Source organism: Dipodomys merriami, unplaced genomic scaffold (genome assembly GCF_024711535.1).
Source record: "Dipodomys merriami isolate MVZ:Mamm:240054 unplaced genomic scaffold, mDipMer1.0.p SCAF_121, whole genome shotgun sequence".
Lineage (NCBI taxonomy): Eukaryota > Metazoa > Chordata > Mammalia > Rodentia > Heteromyidae > Dipodomys > Dipodomys merriami.
In genome coordinates this window covers 1,037,082-1,063,076 of record NW_027202505.1, presented here as the reverse complement: position 1 = coordinate 1,063,076, position 25,995 = coordinate 1,037,082, and the positions used below count along the sequence as shown (strand labels likewise).

The window sequence follows — 25,995 nt, the reverse complement described above, 5'->3', positions numbered from 1 at the left end:
GCAAGAGGGAATGTTTGTTGAATGACTTCATGAATGAATCCCTTCCCATTCTCTGTCTCCATTCTCCTCAATCTGGGGAATGTGATAGCAGTGAGAAGAGAATGGGGACAAGGGACATTCTATAATCTGGGTGATGGTATGATTAAACATGTGTGAAATGGAGTGATCAACGTTTGATTGCACAGAGCATTGATTGTGTCCCAATAGATTTCTGAGAGGGGCAGCTGGTTGAGGAGGCGTGGTTTATGATCACAGCCTCTGGAGCTCTGGAGCTGCAAAGAGAGTGATGCTCATGGGTTCTGCGAGCCTCAGGCTCACCCTTCCTCTAGGTCAAGAATCCCTAGAGAGCTGGGCACAGGTGGCTCATGCCTATAATCTTAACTACTGAGATCTGAAGATCGTGGTTCAAAGCCAGCCCGGGCAGAAAAGTCCATGAGACTCTTACTCCAATAAACCACCAGAAAATCAGAAGTGGCTCTATGGTTCAAGTGGTAAAGCACTTGACTTGAGCTGAAGAGCTCAGGGACAGAGCCCAAGCCCAGAGTTCAAGTCCCACAACAGACAAAATAAAAAAAATAAAATAAAATAAATAAAAAAGGAAAGTCCATGAGACTCTTACCTCCAATTAACCACAAAAAAAAGCCAGAATGGAGCTGTGGCTCAAGTGGTAGAATGCTAGCTTTTAGCACAAATGTTCAGAGACAGCACCCAAGTCCTGAGTTCAAGTCGTAGGACTGGCATGAGCACACATGCATGCACGCGCGCGCGCGCGCGCACACACACACACACACACACACACACACACACACAGAGAGAGAGAAAAAAATCCCTAGTGGACAGCAGTAGACTTGTGTCAGAGACTTGAGATACTGGATTTTCCTCAAGGGACTAGCCTGGCTCATGTGTGTCTGTTCTTCCTGGCCAGGCAAGAAGAAAGCAGCAGCGTTGTTTGACAGCCAGGCCCCGATTTGCCCCATCTGCCAAGTCCTGCTGAGGCCCAGCGAGTTGCAGGAACATATGGAGCAGGAACTTGAGCAACTGGCCCAGCTGCCCACCAGGTAAGCCATTTATGAGGAGCCTGACCCCTGGGGGATTCCAGCCATTAGGTCTCACCCCTCCCTGTATGGAGAAGTTGGAGTTTTCAGCCATTCTCCAGTACTCCCTTTTCAGTACTCATTCTCCAGCTGAATGGTTTTACCATTCCTCTTCTTGCTTTAGTTTTTGGGAGAGAAAAATGGGAAGAAAGTGACCTTTCCAGTTTTAGAAGAATACAGGGGAGCTAAACAGGGAACACTGCCACAGGCTCAGGTCTGCCATATGGAGTCTTCCAGAAGATTTTCTTTTTAAAGCCTTTCCAGCCCATCGTCCCCTCCAGCCTGGTTCTACCATCCAAGGGAGTGAGCAGTACTTCCTCCACGAATCTCAAGGACTGAGAGATGATAATCTTGAGAATGTGTTCAGGCATGTGCCTACATCCTTGTCCCTGTTCAAGAACTGGTCTAATCAAGTGGTAGAGTGCTAGAGAGCACAAAGAGACTCTGGGACAGCTCCTAGGCCGAGTTCTAGCCCCACAACCAAAAACTACAACAAAAAATGGTTTTAATGGCCAATGTGTCACGTTTGGGCTGGGAAGGTGGCTCAGTGGTAGACTGCTTATCTCACATGCATGAGGCCCTGGGTTCAATTTGTCAGCACCACATAAACAGAAAAAGCTGGAAGTGGGCACTGTGGCTCAAGTGGTAGAGGGCTAGCCTTGAGCTGAAGAGCTGAGGGACAGCACCCAGGCCCAGAGTTCAAGCTCCATGACTGACCAAAAAAAGAACTGGGACTGGGAAGGTGGCTCAGTGGTAGAGTGCTTGCCTTGCATGCATGAAGCCATGGGTTCGATTCCTCAGTACCACATAAGCATAAAACTGGAAGTGGCACTGTGGCTCAAGTGGTAGAGTGGCTAGCCTTGAGCTGAAATGCTGAGGGACAGCGCCCAGGCCCAGAGTTCAGGCCCCATGACTGGCAAAAAAAAGAAAGAACTGGGCTAAGCCTTCACAGGGACTTTGGGAGAAGCCAAGTTAACCAGGGGAACAGAGGAGAAGCATTAAGAAATTACCTAGCCCGGCACCAGTGCCTCACACCTGTAATCCTAGCTACACAGGAGGCTGAGATCTGAGGATTGTGGTTCAAAGCCAGCCTGAGAAGGAAAGTCTGTGAGACTCTGATCTCTAATTAACTACTAAAACACCAGTGGAGCTGTGATTCAAATGGTAGAGCATCAGTCTTGAGTGGAAAAAGCTAAGGGACAATGCCCAGGCCCTAAATTTGATCAAGCTCCAGGACCAAAATCAAGGGGAAAAAAAAATAAAGGAAAGAAAGAGAAAGAATCAAGGAGGGGAAGAAGGAAGGAAAGAAGGAAGGAAGGGAGGGAGGGAGGGAGGGAGGGAGGGAGGGAGGGAGGGAGGGAGGAAGGAGAGAAAAAGAGGGAGGGAGAGAAAGAGAATGGAAAGGAGGGAGGGAGGGAAAGACAGAGGGAGGGAGCAAGGAAAAAGAAAAAGGAAAGAGCTGGATACTAGTGGTTTACACCTATATGTAATCTAGTTACTCAGGAGGCTGAGCTCTAAACATCAGTTTTAAGCCAGCTGGGCAGGAAAGTTTGTGAGACTCTGATCTCCAATTAACTACCAAAAAGCTATAAGAGAAGCTTAAGCACAACACTCAGGGACAGCACCCAAGTGCTGAGTTCAAGCCTGAAATGTTAGCAGTATAAAGCAATTATTCTACTACACTCACACAATCTGTAGGATTAGGAATGCAAACAGTATAGAAGGCATAACTGTCTCCTCCAGATGTCTGAGGCCTCAGCTGGGAAGACACAGTTGCTGGGGGCTGGGGTCGTCTGGAGGTTCCTTCACTCAGATGTCTGATGGCTGATGCATCTGTTCATCTGTTCATGGTTTCCCATGTGGTCTGGGCTGCCTCATAGCCTCATATCCTTGAGATAGTTGGACTTCTTATGGGGCAACTTAGGACTCCAAAAGAAAATGGTGCAGCAAAGATGAAAATTGGATCCCCTCTTTATTTCCGCCTCTCTCTCTCTCTCTCTCTCTCTCTCTCTCTCTCTCTCTCTCTCTCTCTCTTTCTCTCATGTGTATATGTGTACTGGGGCTTGAACTGAAGGCTTATGCACTATCCTTTAGCTAATGCTTTGCCAATTGAGCCACACCTCCACTCCCTGCTTTTTGTTGGTTAATTGGAGATAAGAAATCCTCAGACTGGGGGGGGGGGGAGGGGGGGAAGGAGAAGGATTGGGATTGGGGGGGAGGGGGGAGGCTGGGAAGGGATGTGAAGGGTAAACAGAGGAGGAGGCTGCAATGCTTGGTAAGAAATGTACACATTATCCTGCCCATGTAATTGTAACTCCTCTGTACAGTATGTTCACAAATAAAATTAAATTAAATTAAAAAAAAAAAAAGAAATCCTCAGACTCGGCCTCCTGAATAGCTAGGATTACAGGCATGAGTCACAAGTGCCCTCAACTCTGCCTGTTAAAAGGAGAAATACCTACAGAATTTGTGGTCATTTAAAAGCCCCACAGGCTATAGTAATTGGTAATCATCACAAGCCTTGTGGAACACTCACTATTTGCCAACTACTTTACATTGCATTATTTTATTTAATCTGTGTTGTTTAATGACAGGGATATGTTCTGGGAAATGGACCCTTAGGCAATTTTGTCATGCAAAAAATCATAGCATATACTTGTACAAACTACCATATCATATCACTGGGCAATATAATCTTATGGGACCACTGTAGTATACATGATCTACTGAACAAAACATCTTTGTATGGTGTGTGTGTGATTATAATTATTACCTCCATTTTACAGACGAGGGAGGTACAGAAAGGTTATGTGTCTTCTCTGATGTTGCACAGCTAGTAAGTGGTAAAGACTCCTTTGAACTCAAGCTATCAGAACATGAGTGTCCAAGTTCTTACCCACCCCACCCTTCCTCCCTCCAGGTCTCACATACCAGGGATCCACCTACTAGGGACACAAAGTGAAAGAAATATCCTGCAGTTGAGTGTCACACCTGGGTGGTCCAGGAGTTCTGTGTGATCTGCTTCCAATGGGAGACTTAGCAAGAACAGAAAATAGAGGCAGAAAAGGGGGGGGGGGGTCTACAGAGTCTTGTAAAGGGAGTATGCCCCTGAGGATGGAGGCTCTCTGTCTCTTAGCTGTGGTCCCAACCCTGCACTGTCCAAGGCATCCCCTACTGTCCTCAGCCATTCTGATTCCACCACCACCACCACCACCTCCCCACAACGTATGGCCTGGCACAATTCTTCATCCTCAAGTCCTCTCCAGAGCATCTCCTTCCTCCATGCCCTTATCCCCAAGTTCTTTTCCCCCACCTGATCCCCCCAGGGCTACTCCTGCTCCCTCGGGCCTGGGTCTCTTGTCCCTCGCAGATGTCCCCTCCCATCCCCACCCACCCGGAACCCCCAACACCTCACACCGCCCCCCGCACGTGCACGCCCTGCGCCCCCGGCACGCCCCCTCCCACCGGGTGTCTGACAGCCGGACAGCGGGATCTGCACAGCAAGTGAAATTCCCGTCGGATCGATAAAGCCGAAGCGCTGGCGGCGACGGGTCGATGGTTTTATCTGTCTCGGCCCCGCCGCGCCCGGCGCGCTGACAGTCCGACCGGCCGGCAAAGGCGTTCAAGGGCAGCCGCGCCCGCCGCCCCCTCCCCGCGCCGCGGCCCGGCTCCGCGCCCTGCGGCCGCGGCGGCCACCGGCCTGCAAGCTGGACCGGCCCGCCACCGCCCTCGTGATTTATCTGGATTTTTAATTGGAAAAAATTTGCGAATTAATTGATTTCAGGAACTTGCCAATTAACATTGTAATTGGGTGCGTGATAAATTCCCAAGGAGCGTGTCAGCTCCCTCCGGGCTGACGGGCTGCGCCGGGCGGGCCGGGCGGGCCGGGCGCGCGGCGGGGCGGCGGGGCGGCGGGGCGGCGTGGGGAGGGAGCCAGCCCTGGCTGCCCTTGCCCCGCCCCCGCCTCTCTCTGCAGGGCAGGAGAGGGAGGGGGAGGCTCCAGGGATATGCTCTACCTCCCTCCTGAGCCCCCAGCAGCATCCTGAACATAGAGGGGCCTTCCAGCCATTTCACAGATAGGGAAACTGAGCCCCACAGAAGGCAAAACCCAAATAACATCGGTGGCCAGTGGTCAAGGCCTCCTCCCCAGCTCTCCAATGCTCCCCTCCTTTGGACACACTCCCTTCTCCTCAGTTCCTACCTCTCATTTCCCCACTGCTGGCTCCTTCCCAGTTTCCCAAATTACTTTTCCTCTTACTCTGCTTTTGGCTCCTTTGCCCTCATCTTCTCCTCAGCCTCCGCCTATTTCTTTTCTTTTGGTGGGTTGTGGGGCTTGAACTCAGGGCTTGGGACCTGTCCCTGAGCTCTTCCACTCAAGCTTAATATTCTACCACTTTGAGCCACAGCTCCACTTCCGGTTTTCTGGTGGTTAATTGGAGACAAGAGTCTCATAGACTTTACTGCCAGGCTGGCTTTGAACCTCAATCCTCAGAGCTCAGCTTCCTGAGTAGCTAGGATTACAGGAGTGAGCCACCACTGCTGGGACAGCATAGCCCACTTCGGAGCCTGTGGATGATGGGGGGATGGGGGGCCCCCCCGCGGGGAGAGGGGAATTCCCAAATCAGACAGCCATATGCCTTCCTCCTACTCAGCTCTGCTTGAGGAACTCTCCTATTAGAGCCTGTTCTGGGACTAGACTATTTCAGGGGAACCTGTTTAGGACCCTCTGGGAACAGGCTGTTATTTCCCACACACCCAATGTTTACAAAAGCAGCAGGTACCTTCCAGTTCCCAACCCCATAGGCACAGGCCTCACACACAGGTATGCACACCTCCCTATTGATCATGGAGGGTCTTCATAATGGAAGGGGTCCTAGATATAGTGGAGTAATAGCAGCCATGAGCAACATGAGTTGTAGGAGAATGGCTATAGAAGTTGGAAGACAAATGAGGTAGGAGACAAGGTGGGGGAAAATGAGAGAATGGGATGGGAAGAAGCCAGAGGACTTAGCTTGGGGTACTTAACTAAGGAGGAAACTTTCTGATTTTTTGATGATTGGGAAGTTGGTGGAGTCAGAGAAGCAAATATCCATAGGCTGAAGGAAGAAAGAGGCAGGACCCTAGGCAAACAGAGCCTAAAACATATCTGGGATGTTGAGAGGGTAAGAATTAGAATGGAGAGAGGCAGGGACATAGGTGGGAGCCAAAGATAGAAGGGTAGTGGCAAGGTATAGCTCCTGGACCTTTCTACAAACCTCAGGCAGGAGTTGGGGAGGAGAGGGAAGGGCTGGGGAAGAGAGGAGGGGAAAGTGGAGAGGAGGGGATGGGAGACTGAGGAATCTCGAAGTGGGGCTTGGCTTGCTCAGAGATCTCTTCTAAAGGCTTCCTGAGCCACTGTGAGAACTAGCTCCCTGGGCAGTGTTTTAAAAAGGCTGAGAGGCTGGGTGACTCGGGAGGAGAGGCGGGGTATGGAGATGGCAGTGCCCCCACCCCCACTTAAGCCTTATTTAAGGCTGGCCTCGGTGTTTGGTTGGGTAATGAACTAGATAAACAATTCCCCAAATAGATTAAAACGAAGTGTAACTTACAAAGGCGGCTGGTGATGATGGTTTATTCCCGGGCAGTGCACCATTTCTTTATTTCCAAGGATAATTCAGTGTAAATCACCTTAATTAAAAGTGTCAGCCCAGCCCATGAATATTGTACTTAGGAACGCGTTTCCTGGGTCCCAGTTATAATTTAAAACCCATGGATCACTAGGCAGCGAGTGACTGAGCAAGGGAGGAAATTGTTGGGGGCGGGCTGTGGAAACAAGGAGGGATGGAAGGCAGAGCTGATGGGCTGGGCAGGAGCCAGACTGCCCATAGCTCTAGAGCTCAGACCTCTCTTCTGCAGTCTCTAGAGGATCAGCACACTTGGAAGTGGTGTGGTTGTTGGAGGAAAGGGTGAGAGCAAGGGCTCCCCTTGCTCAGAGAAAGGAAAGGAGTTTCAGACAGAAGCAGCTTCATGCAAGGAAAAGGAAGAACATTGCTAGAAGAAAAAAAAATAGAAGGATATGCTTGCAAAACCAGATGCTGCATATCCTGACCTTGAATGGAATCATTATGTCCACCTGCAAAGTAAGGTGGAGCCCAGTGTCAGCAAGACACTCCCCTAAGTTGCACAGCAATCAAGAAAGAAAAAGAGTGTTCGCTTCGGCAACACATATACTAAAACTGGAACGATACAGAGAAGATTAGCATGGTCCCTGTGCAAGGATGACACGCAAATTCATGAAGCGTTCCATACTTTTTAATTTGTGGAGGGGAAGGGAAAAAACAAATCGTTTAAATAGGGATACAGGTGGACCCATTGCAACAATGAGATGTACAAGTCATTATGTCAAAAACGAACTTTACAACTTTGGTGGGGGGAGGAGGATTGGGTAGGGGGACGGGGGGGGGGCGGGGGGAGGATGGGAAAGGATAGGAAGGGGAAACAAAGGAGGAGGCTACAATGCTTGATAAGAAATGTACTCATTATCTTGCCCATGTAATTGTAACTCCTCTGTACAGTATTTTCACAATTAAAAAAAGAAAGAAAGAAAAAGAACTCAAGAGTTCTGCCCTAGAGCCTAAGCCTTGGGTATCTTTAGGGCCAGGCATGGAAAATTAAAAATCAGCAATTTGAGCCAGGCGCTGGTGGCTCACACCTGTAATCTGAGGCTGAAATCTGAGGATCATGGTTCAAAGCCAGACTAGGCAGGAAAGTGAGACTCTTATCTACAAAAACTATACGGAACAATCACTGGTTATGAGTCACTTGTGACTGATTCATGTTAGCCCATTCTGTTGTTCTGCTGAGTGAGTTATAATAAAACATCAGTGTGGATGATGTGAAAAAAGAAAAAAAAAAACTACTCAGAAAAAGCTCTAAGTCATGCTGTGTGGCTCAGGTGGTAGAACACTAGCCTTGAGCACAAAGAGACTCAGGGACAGTTCCCAAGCCCTGAGTTCAAACCCGGGAACTGGAAAAAAAATCAGCAACTTGGGCTTGGTTAGATACAAACTCAAAGTCCAACCCCCTCCTGTACTGTGAGAAAATTATCAGCTTTATTAGGCAACTCTGCAAAGTTTTGGTGAAGAGTCAGTGAGTTAACATGTATAAAGTCTGGGTCTGTCATCTACAATAGATGCACAATAACTATTCCTCTCTCTTCTTACCTAATTCCAAATCTAGACAATACTCATTTCAGTCCAAGGCAAGGTGTGGCAAGAATAGTTTGTACAGTAGATGCTCACTTTGTAGGCAGAATGGTAGTCAATACTGATAAAAATCAGAAACTCACCAACTAGCTGTTCCTCAAGAGCTGCTGTTTCTTCCCTGTATCCCCAATGCCTAGACTGGGTGGGGGTGCGAGGCAGGGCCTGAGTACGGACCATTATTTTTATTTATTGTTTTACCAGTCCAGGGGCTTAAACTCTAGGCCTGAGTGTCATCACTGAGCTGGGTCCACTTGAACTACAGCTTTATTTCCAGCTTTTTGTTTTAGTTTTAGTGGAAATAAAGAGTCTCACAGACTTTTCTGCCTAGGCTGGCTTCAAAACACAATCCTCAGGCCTCAGCTTCTTGAGTAGCTAGGATTACAGGAATGAGCCACTAGCACCCAGCAGCATGGACCATTGATAAACAGATGTAATAGAACAGAATCTTTTCTGGCTTTCTTTCCCAACTGGTGATGTCTCAATTGTGTGATCAGACTGGTGAATAGGTCTTACTTTACACTCAGATCTTGGCCTTACCCTGCTTCAGTCATGCTGGTGGCCTCTGCTCTGTGATGTATGTGTGTAGGGATATCTACAAGTGTCTACATCTGTGCGGACATGTGTGTCTGGGTGGGTATCGGTGGGTGTAGGTGTCCACATCTGTGCATGTGTTTATGTGGACTGTGTGCATGAGCAGCGATTCAGCCAGCCTGTGTGGCAGTTGTGAATTTGTCTTTATGGTCATGTCTTTGGGAATATGACCCTGTAGCCCTGTGCATCTGTATGCATGTCTGCATCTCCCAGGGTGACTGCATGTATTTGTGTGCCTGTTGGCAGAATTATAGTCTGTGGATATGTGTGTGTCGGCCTTTAGACCAATGCTTTCCAACCTCAGCTCTATTGACATTTTGGGTTAAATAATTTTGTGTTGTAAGGGACTATCTGGGACACTACAGAATATTTCACATCCTCTACCCACCAGAAGCTCAGAATATAGCTCAGTGGTAGAGCACTTGCCTAACATCTCTCCCCCCATTGAGACCCACTGGATCTGTCTATGCTTTTGCTTGCACATAAGGTGTGTCTATGTCTGAGTCTATGGTTGCCTGAGCACTTCTACAGATGTATGTTCTTTATAATGCACTTTGTAAGTCCATACATGTCCCCTGTGTTCTGCTTTGGATGCGTGCCTGTATCTTTTGTGCTTTTTTTTAAATCTGTGGGTATGCTCCACATGTGCACCTCCTCTGTGTCTATGCAGGGACCCTTTGAAAATGGATTGCATCTGCCTTCATGCACGTATCAGCCAGCCCCTCTATATGCATGTATTTGTGTGTGCATGTGTGCATGCACGTGCACAAAAGTGTGAGCACAGATGTGGTCGAGTATAGTGGGGGCAGCAGGCAGGGAGGAATAGGAACAGGGATATTAATGTTTCTGAAGTGGATCTGATTTGATACGTCTTGTTCCATTGTCAGCATCTGTTTAGCGGGGATTTGTAATACTTTGTGGCTCTGGATCACTCATGCTTAGCGCAGGATGTGGCCTTGCATACCAATTTTGTTATTAAACACAGTTCTTGCCTCCCCCACAGCCCATCCATCACCTCTAGCCCTAGCCCCTGCCTACTACTCTGCGCTGTCCACCATATTTCAGGGCCCAGCTTCCACCCGCCTGCCGCACCCGATGCCGGAGGGCCTGGGGCTGACAAATTGAATCAGGGGGAGATCATTCCTGGTCTAACACAGTTTACAGCATGTTGGAGGGAGAATTGACAAGAGTCATGTCAGCTCCATCACCTCAATCCCATAGGAACTAAAAGCAGGCTGGGGTCAGAGGGGAGAAGGGGGCCTCAGAACTGGCAGAATATTCAGGACAAATCCCAGGAGTCAGATAAAACCCTATTCCCAAGATCCACTGGGCAGTCTACCATGCCTGGTATCTATGTCAGCTCCCAGTCACCAGTGTGGTTCTTGGCTAGGCTGTGCTAGGCTTGGCCTCATGGTTGAATGGCCTGGGTAGAGCCTGGCTAAGCTGGCTGGGCTAGACTTGCTGTACCTTTTCTTTGGGGGGGTGGGGGGGTCTTATTGCTACTCTATCCTTACAACTTGGGCAGTAGGTAGAATGGTCACCCTGTTCTCTTCTTTCTTGGCAGCAAGAATTCCCTTCTGAAGGATGCCATGGCTCCAGGCACCCCCAAGGTAGGTGGCCAATTATGGTTTTCCTCCTGTGCATCCTAATCTAGGCCTACTCAGAAAGAACGGAGCTCTTTGAGGACTCTGGACTATCTCCAGGGCTAGAACATCAGCCTGAAGCCTGGAGCTTCTGTGTCTGTGAGTGCATTATATTTGTGAGGAGGAAATGCTCCTCTGACTTTCTCTTTTTCAGCTAGGAAAGGGATTCAAATCAAGAGAAGCCTGGGGGTGAGCAACACAGTCACTAAGGTTGGGAAGTTCAAAGGAAGAAAATAAAGAACACAGAAATACAGGTCAACATAGATAGTACAAGAACTTAAAAGCCAGATTATAGTGTGTGTGTGTGTGTGTGTGTGTGTGTGTGTGTGTACACACAGTGTGTGTGTGTGTGTGTGTGTGTGTGTGTGTGTACACACAAGGAAACAATGGATGCTGGGTCCATATGGAGAGACAATCTGCCCACTCTGGACAGACACTATGGAAGAAAAACTTGAAAGTGTCAGATGGGGGGAAAGGGGTGAATGCCAAGTACCTGGCTCCAAGGAGGGACCAAAGGAGCCCTAACACAACAACATAATTTATAGCAAGAAGTCCTCATAAGTGTCCAGAGACAGATCTGGAGAAGAAGGCTAAACCCTCAGTTACTAAGCCTTTTCTGCCCTCTTTCCAATAGTTCCCACAATAATCCCTTAGCACAAGTTATTGGGAGAATTGACAGGAGTCATGTCAGCTTCATCACCCCAATCCCACAGAAACTAAAAACAAGTTATGGGTGTTGAAGCTTGGGTGGAGTGGATAAATTCAATGAGGGAGAATCCATGAGGAGATGAGAATGAGAATAAACATCAAAGAGAATCTCAGGAATTTCTGTACTTCTAGTAAGATAAAGTCGGGGGGGGGGGAGGGCAGGAAGGAGATAGAGGAGGGACAGTGAATAAGTTAGGAAGTCACAGAAGAGCAAGGTATCCCAGGATCCTAAGGGAAAATGTCTAAAAAAATACGGGCAGTCGGCGGTCCAACAGGGAAAGGGTAGCAAGCAGGGCCTATTATATGGAAAGCTTAAAGTCTGATGACCTCAGAAAGCAGTTTTGGAAAAGGAGCCAGTGAGGCAGATATTACTTTTATTTACGTTTTTTATTTTCTTTTTGTCAGTCATGGGGCTTGAACTCACGACCTAGGTGCATTCCCTGAGTGGTTTTTTTTTTTTTCCCATTCAATCTAGTGCTCTACCACTTTGAGCCACAGCAGTCCTAGTTTTCTGGTGGTTAATTGGAAATGAGTCTCATGGACTTTCCTGCCTGGGCTGACTTTGAACAGTGATCCTCAGATCTCAGCCTCTTGAGTAGCTAGGATTACAGGCATGAGCCAACAGCACTTGGCTTCAGATTTTTTTTTTTTTTTCGGTTAGTCGTGGGGCCTGAACTCTGGGCCTGGGCGCTGTCCCTCAGCGCTTCAGCTCAAGGCTAGCGCTCTACCACTTGAACCACAGAACCACTTCCAGCTTTTTCTGCTCATGTGGTGCTGAGGAATCGAACCCAGAGTCTCATGCATGCAAAGCAAGCACTCTACCACTGAGCCACCTTCCCAGCCCCAGATATTACTTTTAAAAGGTTGGTCCAACTACTCTGTAGCCTTTTAAAAGAGTGGAAGTAAGAGATCTGAGGATAGCAGCCTGGACAGGAAAGCTCTGCCTAAAATGTGAGCTTTTCAGCTGGGCACCAGTGGCTCACACCTATAATCCTAGTACTCAGGAGGCTAAGATTTGAGGATCAAGGTTCAAAGCCAGCCTAGGCAGAAAAGTCCATGAGACTCTTATTTCCAACTAACCACCAGAAAATTGGAAGTGGCACTGTGGTTCAAGTGGTAGAGTTCTTGCCTTGAGCTGAAGAGCTGAGGGACAGTGCACAGGCCCAGAGTTCAAGCCCCACAATCACCAGAAAAAGAAAAAAAGTGAGCTTTTCCAAAAAGCTCAAAAAGTGGAGCTGTGACTCAAGCAATAGCTTTGAACAAATAAGTTCAGGGACAGCACCCAGACCTTGAGTTTAAGCCCCAGGAACACACACACACACACACACACACACACACACACACACACACACACACACACACACACACACACACACACACACACACACACACACACACACACACACACACACACACACACACACACACACACACACACACACACACACACACACACACGACTTTGCATCTTCATTCAGGAAGCTGCTCAGCTTTGGCTAGCTGGAAGAAAAGGAATAAAGAACCTGCCCCAGTATTGGATTGACACAGCCTTGGCCAAAGAGGCAAGGGCCTCTTAGCCCCAAAGAGAAAATATAGAAGGGTTCCCCCTACCTAGTTAGGCAGCTCTGGACTGGTAGAGGGAGGGAGCCACTGTGGTCAAGTTTGGCCTGGCCTGTAGCACCTAATAGTATGGTTAGGGAAGGTCAGGACCACTTTCAGGTTGGACACTACAACCCAGTGACATTTGACACCCAAGCATGGCTGGCAGAGCTGAGAATTAGGACACAGAAGCCTGTGGTCTCTAAACAAACTTTGAGAGACACCATTTCTGTCCTCATGAACCTGGACCCACATATCTGAATGCACTCGCAGGAAGCCTTTTAAACTTAAAACACATTCCTTCGTTCCACAGACATAGGCATATGGATCATCAGATGCAGGGACCAAGAGAGAAATTGCTACACACACACACACACACACACACACACACACACACACACACACACACACACACACACACACACACACACACACACACACACACACACACACACACGCTTACACCCCCAAAGATGAACACCCACAAAGCTGAAGAGCTCCTGGTCTATCCTTGGCCTTGACCTCAGCTCTAGAGAAGCAAGTCATAAGGAGAGGCCTGAAGTAGAAGGTTGAAGCAAGAGACTGAGAGGACAGAAAGGAGGGAGGGAGGGAAGGAGGGAGGAGAAGGAGGAGAGGGTGAGGGGGCCTTAGACAAGATTGATGGCCTCGTTGCCATTAAGAAAAAAATTAGCCGGTGGCGGCTATCATATTAAAGGGTGAAGAAGCCGTGAATTATTTTCTTAAAGATCTTATCGCTTACAATGATAATTTTACCTTCCAAAAGGCCACTTTTAATGAGGCGAAGAGCCAGGCAAAAAGTCATGATTTAATGCCAGGATTTTTTTTTTTCAAAACACATTTTACTGCTTTTTGGTCCATGTTTAAAAAGCGCCAGTGACCTTTTTTTATTCCGCTTGCCCCAGGTGTAATGCTGAGGCCTCTCAGGGCTTCTAACCTAGAGAGAATGAGAGAGAGAGAGACCACAGTAGAGGTTTTCTCATGGTTGGGGAGGGTGGGGGAACTACATTGTTCCCCTTCCTTAGCATCTTCCTTGAGACCAGAGAAGTACATTGCCTGACAGTATCTCTTTCTGGGCTGGGGCTGACTCACTCACCAGCCCTTTATAGGGTTTAGCTGGGTAAAGAACAAGCTCCTGGTTGCACACCCCAGGCCCTTTGCAACCTCCTCTCTCCTCCAGCTACTGGATTATGGACAAGTCAAGGAAGGGAGGTGCCTCTTCCCTTCAGATGTGCAACATGGCCACAGAATGCAGGTCACATCCTAAGGCTCAGTCGGAGATGAAGGATAAATGGCTGCTCCATCTTTTCCAAATTGCTTTCTTTGGGCTGTCACTGGCGATTTGGCATGGTTTTCTAGGCTGGGGCAGACTCTGAGGGAATTGTGTGCTTCCGGCTCAGAACTGGAGAAGGTGGGGGGAGGAAATATGGATTGCTTTCAGGCCTCTGGGCCACCCCCCTATTTGCAGCTGAACAGGCCTTGGCAAGAGCTGGCTCTCAGGCTGAACGTGCCATGTGGTATTTAGAATGGTGGTGCTTGCACACAATTTAAAGCAGACAGTTTATTAATCTAAACTGCAGGCATATGTAGAAGAGGCCATGTGGGATTGACATGGGGGGATTAGTTTTGCTGGGGTTTTTGCTGGGGTCATCGCCACAGCACGGGGATAAATGGACCCAGCATACCTCCCTAGCTGCACACAGGAAACTCATACATACTATTTAATTTACTGTCTCCATAGTAGGGCAGCCATCAGCCTGCATTAGGGGCAAGCAGGGTGACAGGTATGCAGCTTTACCCCCAACCCTTCAAAGGGATCCCAGAATGTCTGCTCTCTAAGGGAGAACAAAGTATGTGTGGTTCAGCCTACTTAGAGTCCTTACCCACTGGGCAGATATTAGCCAGAGCAGTGATGAAAGAGGTTTGGACCTTCTATAGGGGTCTATACCTTGTTCCCTTCCACAACCACACTCCCAAGCCTGACCACATGCCTTTAAAAATCTCAAGAGTAGCCTTCTGTTTTCTGCTATCCTTTCTGCCTCACTACTAAAAGCTCCATAGGATTGGGAACTCCAGGGAACTGCTGTAGGTCTCACTCAGCCTGAGCCACATGTCCTTTTCTTCTTCCAGTCCCTCCTATTGTCTGCTTCCATCAAGAGGGAAGGAGAGTCTCCAACAGCATCACCACACTCATCTGCCACTGATGACCTGCACCACTCAGACAGATACCAGGTGAGGAGGTGTGACAGTTAGGTCACCTGGGAGAGAGCTTCAAGGCCATCCATGGTGTTAACTCCTCCCACCTTGGGAGACCAGAGGCCTGAACTATGTTTGGAACCTCTGTGTCTAGTGCCCTAAGTGAACTCAGAAGGCCCAGGTGTCAGGGAAAGGGCCTTATTAAAAAGATGGATTTGAAGGTAAGATGCAAGGTTTTTTAGGCTCTGAGCACCTCTGAAGCATCCTCTCTATTAAGAAGTATCATTTGGGATTTTGTTTCATGAGAGACCCAGAAACAGCCTTGTATCACTGAAGATTTCAAACTTCAAATCTGGATCCCTTGAATATTAACCCTGCAGACCTGCCAATCCATGGTATCAGGACAGAAAGAGAAACAGGCAGACACTGTGGGTATCTTAGGCAAACAGGGAATAATCACATTACTAATGATTAGAGCAGGAAGGAACCTTATAAGTAACAGCATAGCTATAGATGGGCTTTCTTTGAAGTAGGAAGAAAAGAGAATGTTCCCCCAGAAGCCTTGGTTTGAGTAGAAGAGCACTGCCTTTGGGAATTCCCATCTGATGGAAGAAAACAAGGTTCTGCCCCAAGAAACATGTGTCTAAATGGCAACAGAGATTCTAGAGAGCCAAATGTAAAAGGGGGAAAGGCAGCCCTGATCTGATGTGGAAAGGCAGAACAGCAGGGGACTGGTAAGCTAGGTAAAGACCCATGGTCCCTGCTGGCACACAGGAGGTCTTGGATGGAACTAGACAAAGGTGTGCTCTTAGGCACTCTTTCCTCCCAGCTGATACAACCTGGCATCAGGGTACAGAGCCTGGAGATTGGAATGCCAAATTTGGGCTGGACACCAGCCTCTGCTGGCACCTTTTGTGATGAATGATTTTGTGTAGAACCCAAACTGCACAGCCCAGAGTGCCAATACTAAGGAGGGAACCCTGCTCACTGACTGTTTGGGGTTTCTTTGTACTGATCCTGGGGCTTGAACCAGGGCCCAAGCCCTGTCCGTGAACTTTTTTGCTCAAGGCTAGCACTCTACCACTTGAGCCACAGCTCCACTTTCTTTTTTTTTTTTTTTGGGGGGGGGGTCCGGTCATGGGGCCTAACCTCTGGGCCTGGGCACTATCCCTCAGATCTTGAGCTCAAGGCTAGCACTCTACCACTAGAGCCACAGCGCCACTTCCGGCTTTTTTCTTTTTGCTTATGTGGTGCTGAGGAATCAAACCCAGGGCCTCATACATGCAAGGCAAGCGCTCTACCACTAAGCCACCTTCCCAGCCCCACAGCTCCACTTTAATTGGAAATAAGAGTCTCATGGACTTTCCTGAGCTGGCTTGGAACCATGATCCTCAGATCTCAGCCTCCTGAATAGCACCCAGCTCATGAACTGTTTTTATCTTTTTTTTTTGGTACTGAGGATTAAACCAGGATTTTGCATTTGCTAGGCAAGCACTTTGCCATTAAGCTACATACCAGCCCTCATGAACTCTGTGTCAACTCCTGGAATACACTGCCCTGGTCCAGACAACATGGTTCAAAGTGCAGAAAAGACCCAACTCTAGAAATTCTGGTCTGAGAAGGAGACAAGGCTATATCCTGAAGAGTTCCAGTTCAAAGAATAGGCAGAGGCATGCTTCAGGGCCCCATACTCCCTCCTCACTCACAGCATGAACCTAACTACCCACCTGCTGAACCATAAAGAAGAACCAACAGGCAGAAAAGCCTCAACTCCCAAACTTCCATTCCTATCCTCTAGTATTCTCTACAGACTATGAGGAAAGCCTTTGCCTACAAAGGTACACATATGACCATACACACACACACACACACACATGTGCACACACATCCATATGTAGTGCTTTACATACAATTCAATATGGGAAGAGAGGAAACCCCTAAAGCCAATCCAGGTGTCCTTCAAAAGTTTCTAGCACCAGATTATGACCCAAATTATAGGCTCTAAAGTATACTTTTTAAATAACAGATTCTATAATAACTTCTAAATAACTTCCTCTAGGATAAAATTTACTCCTTTGCATAACCCAGGCTTTCAGCCATTTAGATTTAGTATTTCCAACTTCCCTTACTGATAACTGCCTTCCAAGAATGCAAAGGCCTCTGTTCTCTGCATGAATGTTCCCCCTCCTCCTCCTAGAAGGAGGCCCTTCCAATGTGGTGGCTTAATTATGATTACAGAAGCTACTTCTTTAAAGAAACTATACTCTTTAAAGGATATTATTTCATTCCGATCCATCAACTTTTTTGTTGTTGTTGTTGGTCCTGGGGCTTGAACTCTGGGCTTGGGCGCCAACCCTCAGCTCTTCAGCTCAAGGCAAGGGCTCTACCACTAGAGCCACAGTGCCACTTCTGGTTTTCTGGAGGTTTATTGGAGATAAGAGTCTCACAGACTTTCGTGCCTGGTCTGGCTTTGAACCGTGATCCTCAGATCTCAGCCTCCTGAGTAGCTAGGATTACAAGCATGAGCACTGGCGCCCAGCTTATCAACTTTTTTTTTATTTATCCTTCAACATTCTGCCAAAATGCCATCTCTTCCAAAAAGCCTTTCTGGATTAGCTATCGCTTTTTATGACCTTTGTGAGACCCTGTTATGTCCTACCACTCATCTTATTGTGACCATATTGTGACCACTCTGGTATGTTTCTGTTACCTATTATTAGATAGCAAACTATCCCAAAATTTGTTGGCTTAACATGAGTTAACATTTCTTGGGATTCTGTGAGTTCACTAGGCATTCCTTCATTTATGCAGCTCATTACGCAGCTGGGCTAGAAAGTCTGAAATGGAGTTTGGAAGTACCCTAGTTCTCTCAGCTTCTTTACTTAGCTGTCACTGGGTAGTGCCCCACCAAGGGAATGAAAGACAAAGCTGCAAGACTTCTTGAGGCTAGAATCTGAAATTCACATCCATGATTTCTACCACTTTCTATTAAGCAAAGCAAGAGCAAAAAGTTAGCTTTTAATCAAGGGATGAGGAAATGCAGCTCTTGAGAGGAGAAGCTGAAAAGAATTGTGGCCAATTTAATCTATCACAATGAATCTGACTCTTCTCTAGCCTTGGAGTTCCTCCAAGGCAAAGACCTTGTCTTATCCTTCCTTTACTCAAAGGTTTATCTAGTACTACTCATGCTCAGTCCAAAGTCCTTGCCTTGAAGGGGTTAGATTTGCAAATAGATCATTATGGCCCAGTGTTTTAAGTGCTATGAGAAAGGTATAAATAAGTTTCTAAAAGCAGCATGGAAGGTGGAAAACCAGAACGAGCATCACAAAGGAGATACTGACTGAACAAGGAAGAAATGAATCTCAGATAAAGGCACTTGGCATAATGCTGTAGCATGGAATGATGTATTGAGGGACCTGTTAACAGCTCTGCTGGGATGGAGAATGCTCACTGATGTTAGAAGGGAAACTAGTGGGAAAGGAAGATGGAAAGTAACCCAGGAACTAATTGGGTATCACCTGCTCTTTACACAATGCCTGGCCAGTAGTTGCCTTTTTTGTATTTTTTTTTTTGTTTTGTTTTTCATTTTTAGTGCCAGTCCTGAGGCTTGAACTGAAGGTCTGGGCACTGTCCCTGATCTGTGCTCAAGGCTAGTGCTCAACAACAGCTCCACTTCCAGCTTTTTTGGTAGTTTCATGGACCATCTTGCCCAGGCTGGCTTTGAACCCCAATCCTCAGATTTCAGCCTCCTGAGTGGCTAAGATTACAGACCTGAGCCACCAGTGCTGGGCTTCTTTTTTTAAATCATTTAACCAGGTCTTTAAAAGGTAGTAGGTAAGGTATGGTCATTGGGGCATGCCCTCAAAAGGAAATTTTCAAGACTCCAGTCTCTTCCTTTTTCTTTGGCTTTCCCAACATGAGGTGAACAGGTTTTCTTTACCAGGTGCTCCTGCCATGCTATGTTGCACAGGCAAAGAGCAACAAGGCCAACTAATTAGGCTATAACCTCTAAAACTGTGAGCCAAATAAACCTTTTCTCCTAATAGGTTGATTGCTTATTTGTTATGATAATGGAAAACTGAATAACACGTAACAATCTAGGATTCAGGGTACTCAAACTCTAGTTCAAATTTTGACTCAATTCTCATAATTTAGGTTAGAGAAGTCACTTCCCTTTTTGATGCCTGTTTTCTTAGCAATGAAGCCATGCATCCTTGACTGGGCCTTAAAAGCAGAGGGTATTGGTTTCTGGTTTGAATTCTCACTGAGAATAAAGGAGGGCCCAAAAGGGTGCATCAGACTAGATTTCAGATGGGCCTTTTGGAGACATTCTAGATCCAAACTAGAGCAATCCTCCAGCTCTGCACTGGGGTCAGGGCTTCTGTCATGGTGTCCTTGCCTCACTGCTCCCCACTTTACTGATATGCTGAGTGATGAAATAGATATGATTCTCAATATAATGGGCAAATATAGTCAAAATATATGTCATCAGAGGAAAGCCAAGGAACTGTGAAAACTCAAGAGGAAGCAACACACTAAGCATTGGGATGAAAGAGACACAAAGGCTTGCCCAGAGTGTTTTAAGGATGGACAAGTTAAACAAACAAAGAATACTGGGGGTAGGGGAGAGCATCTAGCCCAGAGTACAGAACATGGGGTGCTCAAGAAGCTCAGCAAAGCTAAGTGTCAGGAGTTCAAGGAAAGTTAGACGTGGTAGAAGAGACTGGATACGCAGCCAGGGCAGGCCCTTATCCCATGTTACAGATCTTTTAGGTGGAAAAAAAAATCACTGAACAGTTTAAACAAGGGGAAACAATTTTGTACAAAAATGTGGAGGATAGGTTGCAAGGAGAGAAACTGAAGAGTAACAGAGGAGCTTAGAGACAACTGCAAAGTGAGAACGCTAATGAGATTAAAACCAGAGCTTTAACAACGAAGGTAGGTAGGCGTAGCCACTGAAATAACACTGAAAGATGTCTTTATCAATGCCAGGACCATGCTAGGTTCTGGGTTTATCTAAATGATTTGCACACGAGTGGTCAGCCTACCAATAAAAAAATTATACAAGCTATGAGGGTAGACGTAGACGTACACCATTTTTTCCAGTAGGCCTAAAAGGTTGAGTAGGAAATGTAGAAGAGATGGATATGAGAAAAATTAAGGTATCTTTAAAGGTAGATTCCCCAGCTTTAGAGAGTTGAGTGTGAAGGATGAATGCAAGGGAGGGGGTCAAGGGCAACTTCTGAGTACACGATGGCACCCCGCTATGAACTGGGAACCCAGAAGGAAGGCACCTGTTTGGGGGATGTTGAAGTCGGTGTTGGCCGTAATGGGTATGCAATGCCTGTGAGAGGTCCAGAGGTGTCCGGCAGACAGAAATGTTGGGAATCCTCTGAACAGGGCTGCGATGGGCTGAGGGCCGAGTCGGCGACGGTGGGGTGGCCAGAGGATGACTGGGAATTCCGCCTCCGGGTCCCCTAGCAAAGCGCGGCCCCACGGAGCCACAGCTACCCGACGACCGCGCGGGAAGCCGAGGCCCCTCCAGGCCCGGCCGGAAGGAGTCCCGCAGAGGGAGGAGCGTGGGGCGGGGGCAAGGTCCCCGCAGCCGCTAAGGCCGGGGCGGGTAGAGTTTAGGGGCGGTAGGAGGGACCCCGGGGACAGCCCCAGCCAGTTGGCTGGAGTGCAATGCGCGGCTTCCTGGTCCCAGTCCGGCCAACCCCCAACCCTTGGTGAACTTTCACCCCCAGCGCGCGACGGCGGCGGATCACGTGACCAAGGCCAACATGGCCGCCGCCGCTGCTGGGAGCTGAGGTGCCGCCACCGCCGGGCAGCCGGGGGGAATCCGCCCGCATCGCCGCCCTCGCCGGCCGGGCGGCCGCGGGATCCAGAGAGCTGGAGGCCGGGGCTGGGGCGGCACCGCGCGGCGGCCACGGGGTCCTAGTAAAGCAGTCCCGGCGGCTATGCCGAGGGCCCGGAGCGGCCGGCGGAGCAGGGGCACCGGCGGGAGGGAGGAAGTAGGTTTGTTTACGGGCTGTTTGGGGCGGGGCGCGCTTGGGTAGGGGTCGGGTGTTGGGGCAGGGGACCAGGACTCCAGGCCGCACCTGACGCTCTTTTCCCCCTCTTCTCTTTTTTTCCCCCTTTTGCATCTGCCGGGGATTTTTCTCCCAGACCTTCCTGCGAGTGCGAGCCAACCGGCAGACCCGGCTGAATGGTGAGTCTGGTCCGGCCCCTCCCTCCGCCCCACCCCCGGCCTCCTCTCGTACTGCCCGCAGTCCTTTTCTTGCCTCGGTCTTCTCAACTGGGGCCCACAGGTTCCTTTGCAGTCACCGCATCTGAGTATGTGCAAACCAAGGCCTCAGTTTCCCCGTCTGTCTAATGGAGGTTATGGTTCCCAGCTCTTGCTGAAAGCCTCTCTAAAGGCCCTGAAGAACCCTGGGGGGCAATAAGTGTCGGAGAATGAGGAACAAGCCACACAATTCCAATCGGGAGCTCAGCTTTGAATTTGCTAACTGCTGGGACCTCACTATACAAGCCGGCGGGGCGCTGAGAATGTTTTTCTTCTAGTTTTTAATCAGTGCCCAGTAGTGTGAATACAGCCTCTCTGCTGCGACTTGACAATGCAGTGAGATCTGGAGTTCCCACGGCAACAGGAACTAACTCATCCGAGGGCTCTTTGAGTTATCAGTCGGCCCACATTTCACAAAGGTGATCAGCGTGTGCTCGACAGCTCTTAGAGGCCTTCTCTGAAAGCAGCCCATATATGCACTACCTGGCGGCCCCCTTCTGGATTCAACCCTCTGGAGCATTCCTGTTTGCTGAACACAATTGAATGGTCCTCGCTTTTTGTGCTGGTGTGGTTATATGGGGGTTGATTTTAAGGGGCTTAGGGTCTCTGGGCCAGCTGGTAAGTGAATGAGAACGTTGTAGTTCAAGACCCCATGTCTATTTGGTTGCCTCTACCAGGCTCAGCCCCAGCCTGGAAAAAGGGAGAGCTGGCACTATGTTAAGCACCACTCTATCACACCTCTAAGAGAAAATGTTACGCACATTTTGCAAATAAGGAAACGTTGGATCTGAGAGGTGAAAGTTACTTGTTTAAAATCACACAGCTGGTATGTAGCTAAGTCATAATTGAACTGAAATTTGTTTTACTTCCCAAACTTGTGCTTCTCCAAATGTTGCCATATACCTCCTTGGCAAATGCTTTGTTTTTTTTTCCAACTTCAAGGTAGCCTTCAATAGAGAACAAAACTTCTTGCCAAACTGCTTAGTTCAGGACTTAGAAGAAGAATGGAAAGGGGTAGGGGAAAATCTATGTACTTGAGACTGTCCAGATGAAACACAACCCATCAGGTGGTTTTCTGGGCCTAGCTTCTGTTGGCCTAGGTGTCCTGGACAAAGAACATCCAGAAGTCCCAAGATTCTTTTTCTTTTTTTAAAAAATTCAATCATTGATTCTTTATTGATACATTGTTATCAGCGTCTTTTACCCAAGAATGCACTCAAACTCTAGGCAGGTGAGGATCCTTTGTGTTGACACACTACACCATACTAGGTTTCTAGAACTATCAGTGCCCTTGAATTTCTGATGTCTTGTACCCGTTCTTTATCCCAGATCTGGCTCTGGAGTGTCAAGGCTGCCTGAACCTGGGATTCCAAGGGTTAGATCAGCCTTACAAGGGGCCCCACAACATAGTCACATTTCTATAGTGGAAAATGCAGGCAATTGGAGAGATAATCTGGGCTACAGATCAACATTTCTCAAATTCTATACTCAGTTCTGGTAGCTTTCCCTTCTGTTCTGGTCTTTGTAGGGCTACTGCTCTGGAGCTGGAAAAGCTCCCTGCCTCAGATATGTAACCAGCAGAAACTTGCAGCCCTAGTACCTACAATGGGATGTCTTGCTCATACTACTCAATTGAAGGAAGGACCCTGGGTATAGGATAGCATTGTATTCAGTGGAATCAGGCCTGGTTCCAATCTTGCCTTTGCCACTTGTTAACTACTTGGACAAGTTCCTTGATAGCTTTAAGCTTTGGGTTTCTTTTTCTGTTAAAATGTAAAAATGCAATCTTAGCTTCAGGATATAGACTTAAGTCAGATTCCAGTGTAAAGTACCAGGCTCTGAGCCTGAAATACAGTAGAACCTCTAAATTGTAATATCAGCTGTCACCTCGTTCCTCTCTGATGCATTCATGAAGTTCCAATCAAGGTCAACATCCATAAGAAAGTTCTTCGTTGGCCCTTCAGTAGGGAATGTTTACCTTCTTGGCAGACTCCCATTCTCTCCATCAGTGTGGTCTCAGAGTGGCCATCTTTGATCCTGCTATTGCATCTTGGGAGGGGTAGAAGGAAGAGTCCCTTGTTTTGACCCCTTCCTGCTTCACTGACAGGAAAGCTGCAGAGAAGGATTAGTGAGCTAATTAGAAATGATTGCATCTCTCAGCATTAATTAGCAGTGCTGAGGGCTTGCAGTGTGCACTTTGGAACTGAACCTCCTGCAGGACAGCATGGCAGGCAGTCCTCTGCCTCTGGGGCCAGCCAAGCCCCTCCACACTGATTAGAAATGATAGGACAGGTTTGGGTTTGCATAATAAGGCCCACCCTGTCCAGGTACCCTGGACCTTCTGACCCAGCTGCCTAAGGTCTGACTCAGACCCTCTGGAACCTTATGACTAAGCCTCAGTCCCCTTTCGTATATAGTGGAACATGTGCACATCAGAGAAATTCCTCTTGGGATGATCTTAGGTGGGATATTAGGGACCATACATCAGGGCTTTTGGCCCTAGACCCAAAGTAGTTTTAACTGATAAGTAAACAGCTGACTGAATCCAACCCCTAGAAGAATCTTGGGTCTTGATCTGGATAGATAACAGCAATATGAAGTGTCCCTTGCCTGTTGGACTCATGAGTACTACAGGTATGGACAAATAGGTTGAGCTTGAGCCAGCTGTGACCAAAGAGCCACATAATGTCCATACTCCCTGGCCCAGCACCAGTTTCTTCCCAGATGTTATGGGCAATGCCCAGTCACCAAAGGAGTAAGAGACACTGTAAAATAAGGACCATGTCAGGCACTTAATATAAGGACTAATGGCTGGCAGCAGGTCAGGTTGTGTTAGCTCCACTGGGACTGAGCCACAAAGCTACAGTGACTAGAGTCTGCTTATTTTGTGCTTTGTTTTCCATTTGTCTATGCAGCTCGGATTGGGAAAATGAAACGGAGGAAGCAAGATGAAGGGCAGGTATGTCCCCTGTGCAACCGCCCCCTGGCAGGATCGGAGCAGGAGATGAGTAGGCATGTGGAGCATTGCCTTTCTAAGGTAGAGGGGCTATTGCCACCACCTTCCTCCTCCCACCTTCCCCTGATACTAGCTGCTGACTGCTCCTAAATCTGTGGGCTCTTGGGGTCTCCACGTGCTCTCAGCTGCTTCTTTCCCTGCACTCTTTGCCCTTATCCTTTGCTTTTACTCTCATTCACTCCCTCCTTGGGCCCATATGGAAAATTATTGGGAAGGGGCACAGCTCTTTATCCTCTAGGTTGGTTTTACTTCAAAGATCCCGAGAGCCAGGGGCCCAGCTGGCATACTACAGCAGGGACAAGGGCTGTGCTTTCCTTGCAGGCTCTAGGGAACAAATAGGGATGGTCAGGCCCTGCATGATTCTACTCTACTCTTTACAGAGGGAAGGCTCCTGTATGGCTGAGGATGATGCTGTGGACATTGAGCATGAAAACAACAACCGCTTTGAGGAGTATGAGTGGTGTGGGCAGAAGCGGATACGAGCCACTACACTCCTGGAAGGTGGCTTCAGAGGTACTAGCAGCTGATACATAGGCAGTGGCACCCTGGTGGCCAGGCTTTTGGTGGTATCTCTATCCAGTGGAAGCCACAAGGCCATAGCTAGTGACTGGTCATCTGTTGTACCACATGGGAACTGCTAGTGGTGGGACGCCTTTGTGACCGTGCTGCCTGCCTGTGGTGTGCATATTAAAATGGATGTATTTGGGTGGGGAAATGGAATTGTGAGGCTGCAAGCTAGGAGTGACGAGGGGGGCTCTCAGCCTCGGGTGATGCATTGAAGGTGACAGCCAAGCCGCGTTAGCACCTGCATAAAATATTAAAGGGACGGTTATGCATTTATCACTCCATCCCTCTTAAGGCTGATAAATGAGAATCCAGCAACCTGCTGTACACCTCCAGCATTGGGGGCCCTGAGGGCTTCCAGGCAAACACATTGGATTTTCCTCCTCCTCCTCCTCCTTAGTCCTATGTCAGGGAAATCAGTTACAAAGGAGAGAGTGAGTTATGGCAAAATTTGACCTCCCATGAGCTTCATTGGTGAATCTAATTTTAGCTCTGATCCCATCCTTTCTCCCTGGGCGCCCTCTGCCCTGAAGCAAGAGGGGCTTGGGCCCAGCTGCTCCCTGTTCCCTGGATTCTCCCCAATTGCTGTACAGGAGTTTTCACATGGCCCCGCCCATCTCCAGGGCTCTCCCAGCTCCTTGGTGGGACATGGTTGCCCCCTCCTGATCAGACAGCAGAATTAGTTGAGTGCACAGGGTCAGTGTTCTGTCACACTCCCCTTGCCATGGCAGGGGAAAGGAGTATCTATTTGCCTCCTGGCCCTCCAGCCCTTTCCTATTTCTGCCTACATACACAGCTGGCACTGCAGCTTGGGGTCATTAAGGGAGCCAGCCTGCTTCCCATCTGCCTCCTGTTTGCTGGTAACACCCTTGGGAGTACCACTGTATATGGTCCCTGGGGAATCACACAGCAGCTGCTAAGGGGGATCTTGCTTCCTTGGGGCCATACCACCTGGGCCACGGTAATAAGGACTGGTCTCTGCAGTGCCAGACTAGGTAAAGGGGCTAAGAGTTTAGATGGGACCTTTTACCTTTAG

At 48.3% G+C, this 25,995-nt stretch overlaps 1 protein-coding gene and 1 non-coding gene across 3 annotated transcripts in view; both read left to right on the top strand.

The window, feature by feature from the left end:
• Positions 1 to 25,995, top strand: part of LOC138823635 (E3 ubiquitin-protein ligase RNF220) — a 234,908-nt gene that overhangs the window by 194,400 nt on the left and 14,513 nt on the right. Inside the window, exons 3-8 of one of the 2 annotated variants that reach the window (XM_070017059.1) lie at positions 926 to 1,058; positions 10,494 to 10,539; positions 15,028 to 15,129; positions 21,262 to 21,304; positions 24,295 to 24,416; positions 24,776 to 24,908. In XM_070017059.1, the coding sequence (XP_069873160.1) occupies positions 926 to 1,058; positions 10,494 to 10,539; positions 15,028 to 15,129; positions 21,262 to 21,304; positions 24,295 to 24,416; positions 24,776 to 24,908 (579 nt within the window). The remainder of the gene's footprint in view (positions 1 to 925; positions 1,059 to 10,493; positions 10,540 to 15,027; positions 15,130 to 21,261; positions 21,305 to 24,294; positions 24,417 to 24,775; positions 24,909 to 25,995) is intronic. The other variant, XM_070017060.1, reaches the window with a different exon arrangement.
• Positions 7,280 to 7,386, top strand: LOC138823692 (U6 spliceosomal RNA). Its single transcript, XR_011370874.1, has one exon. It is a non-coding gene; the product is annotated as a U6 spliceosomal RNA (small nuclear RNA).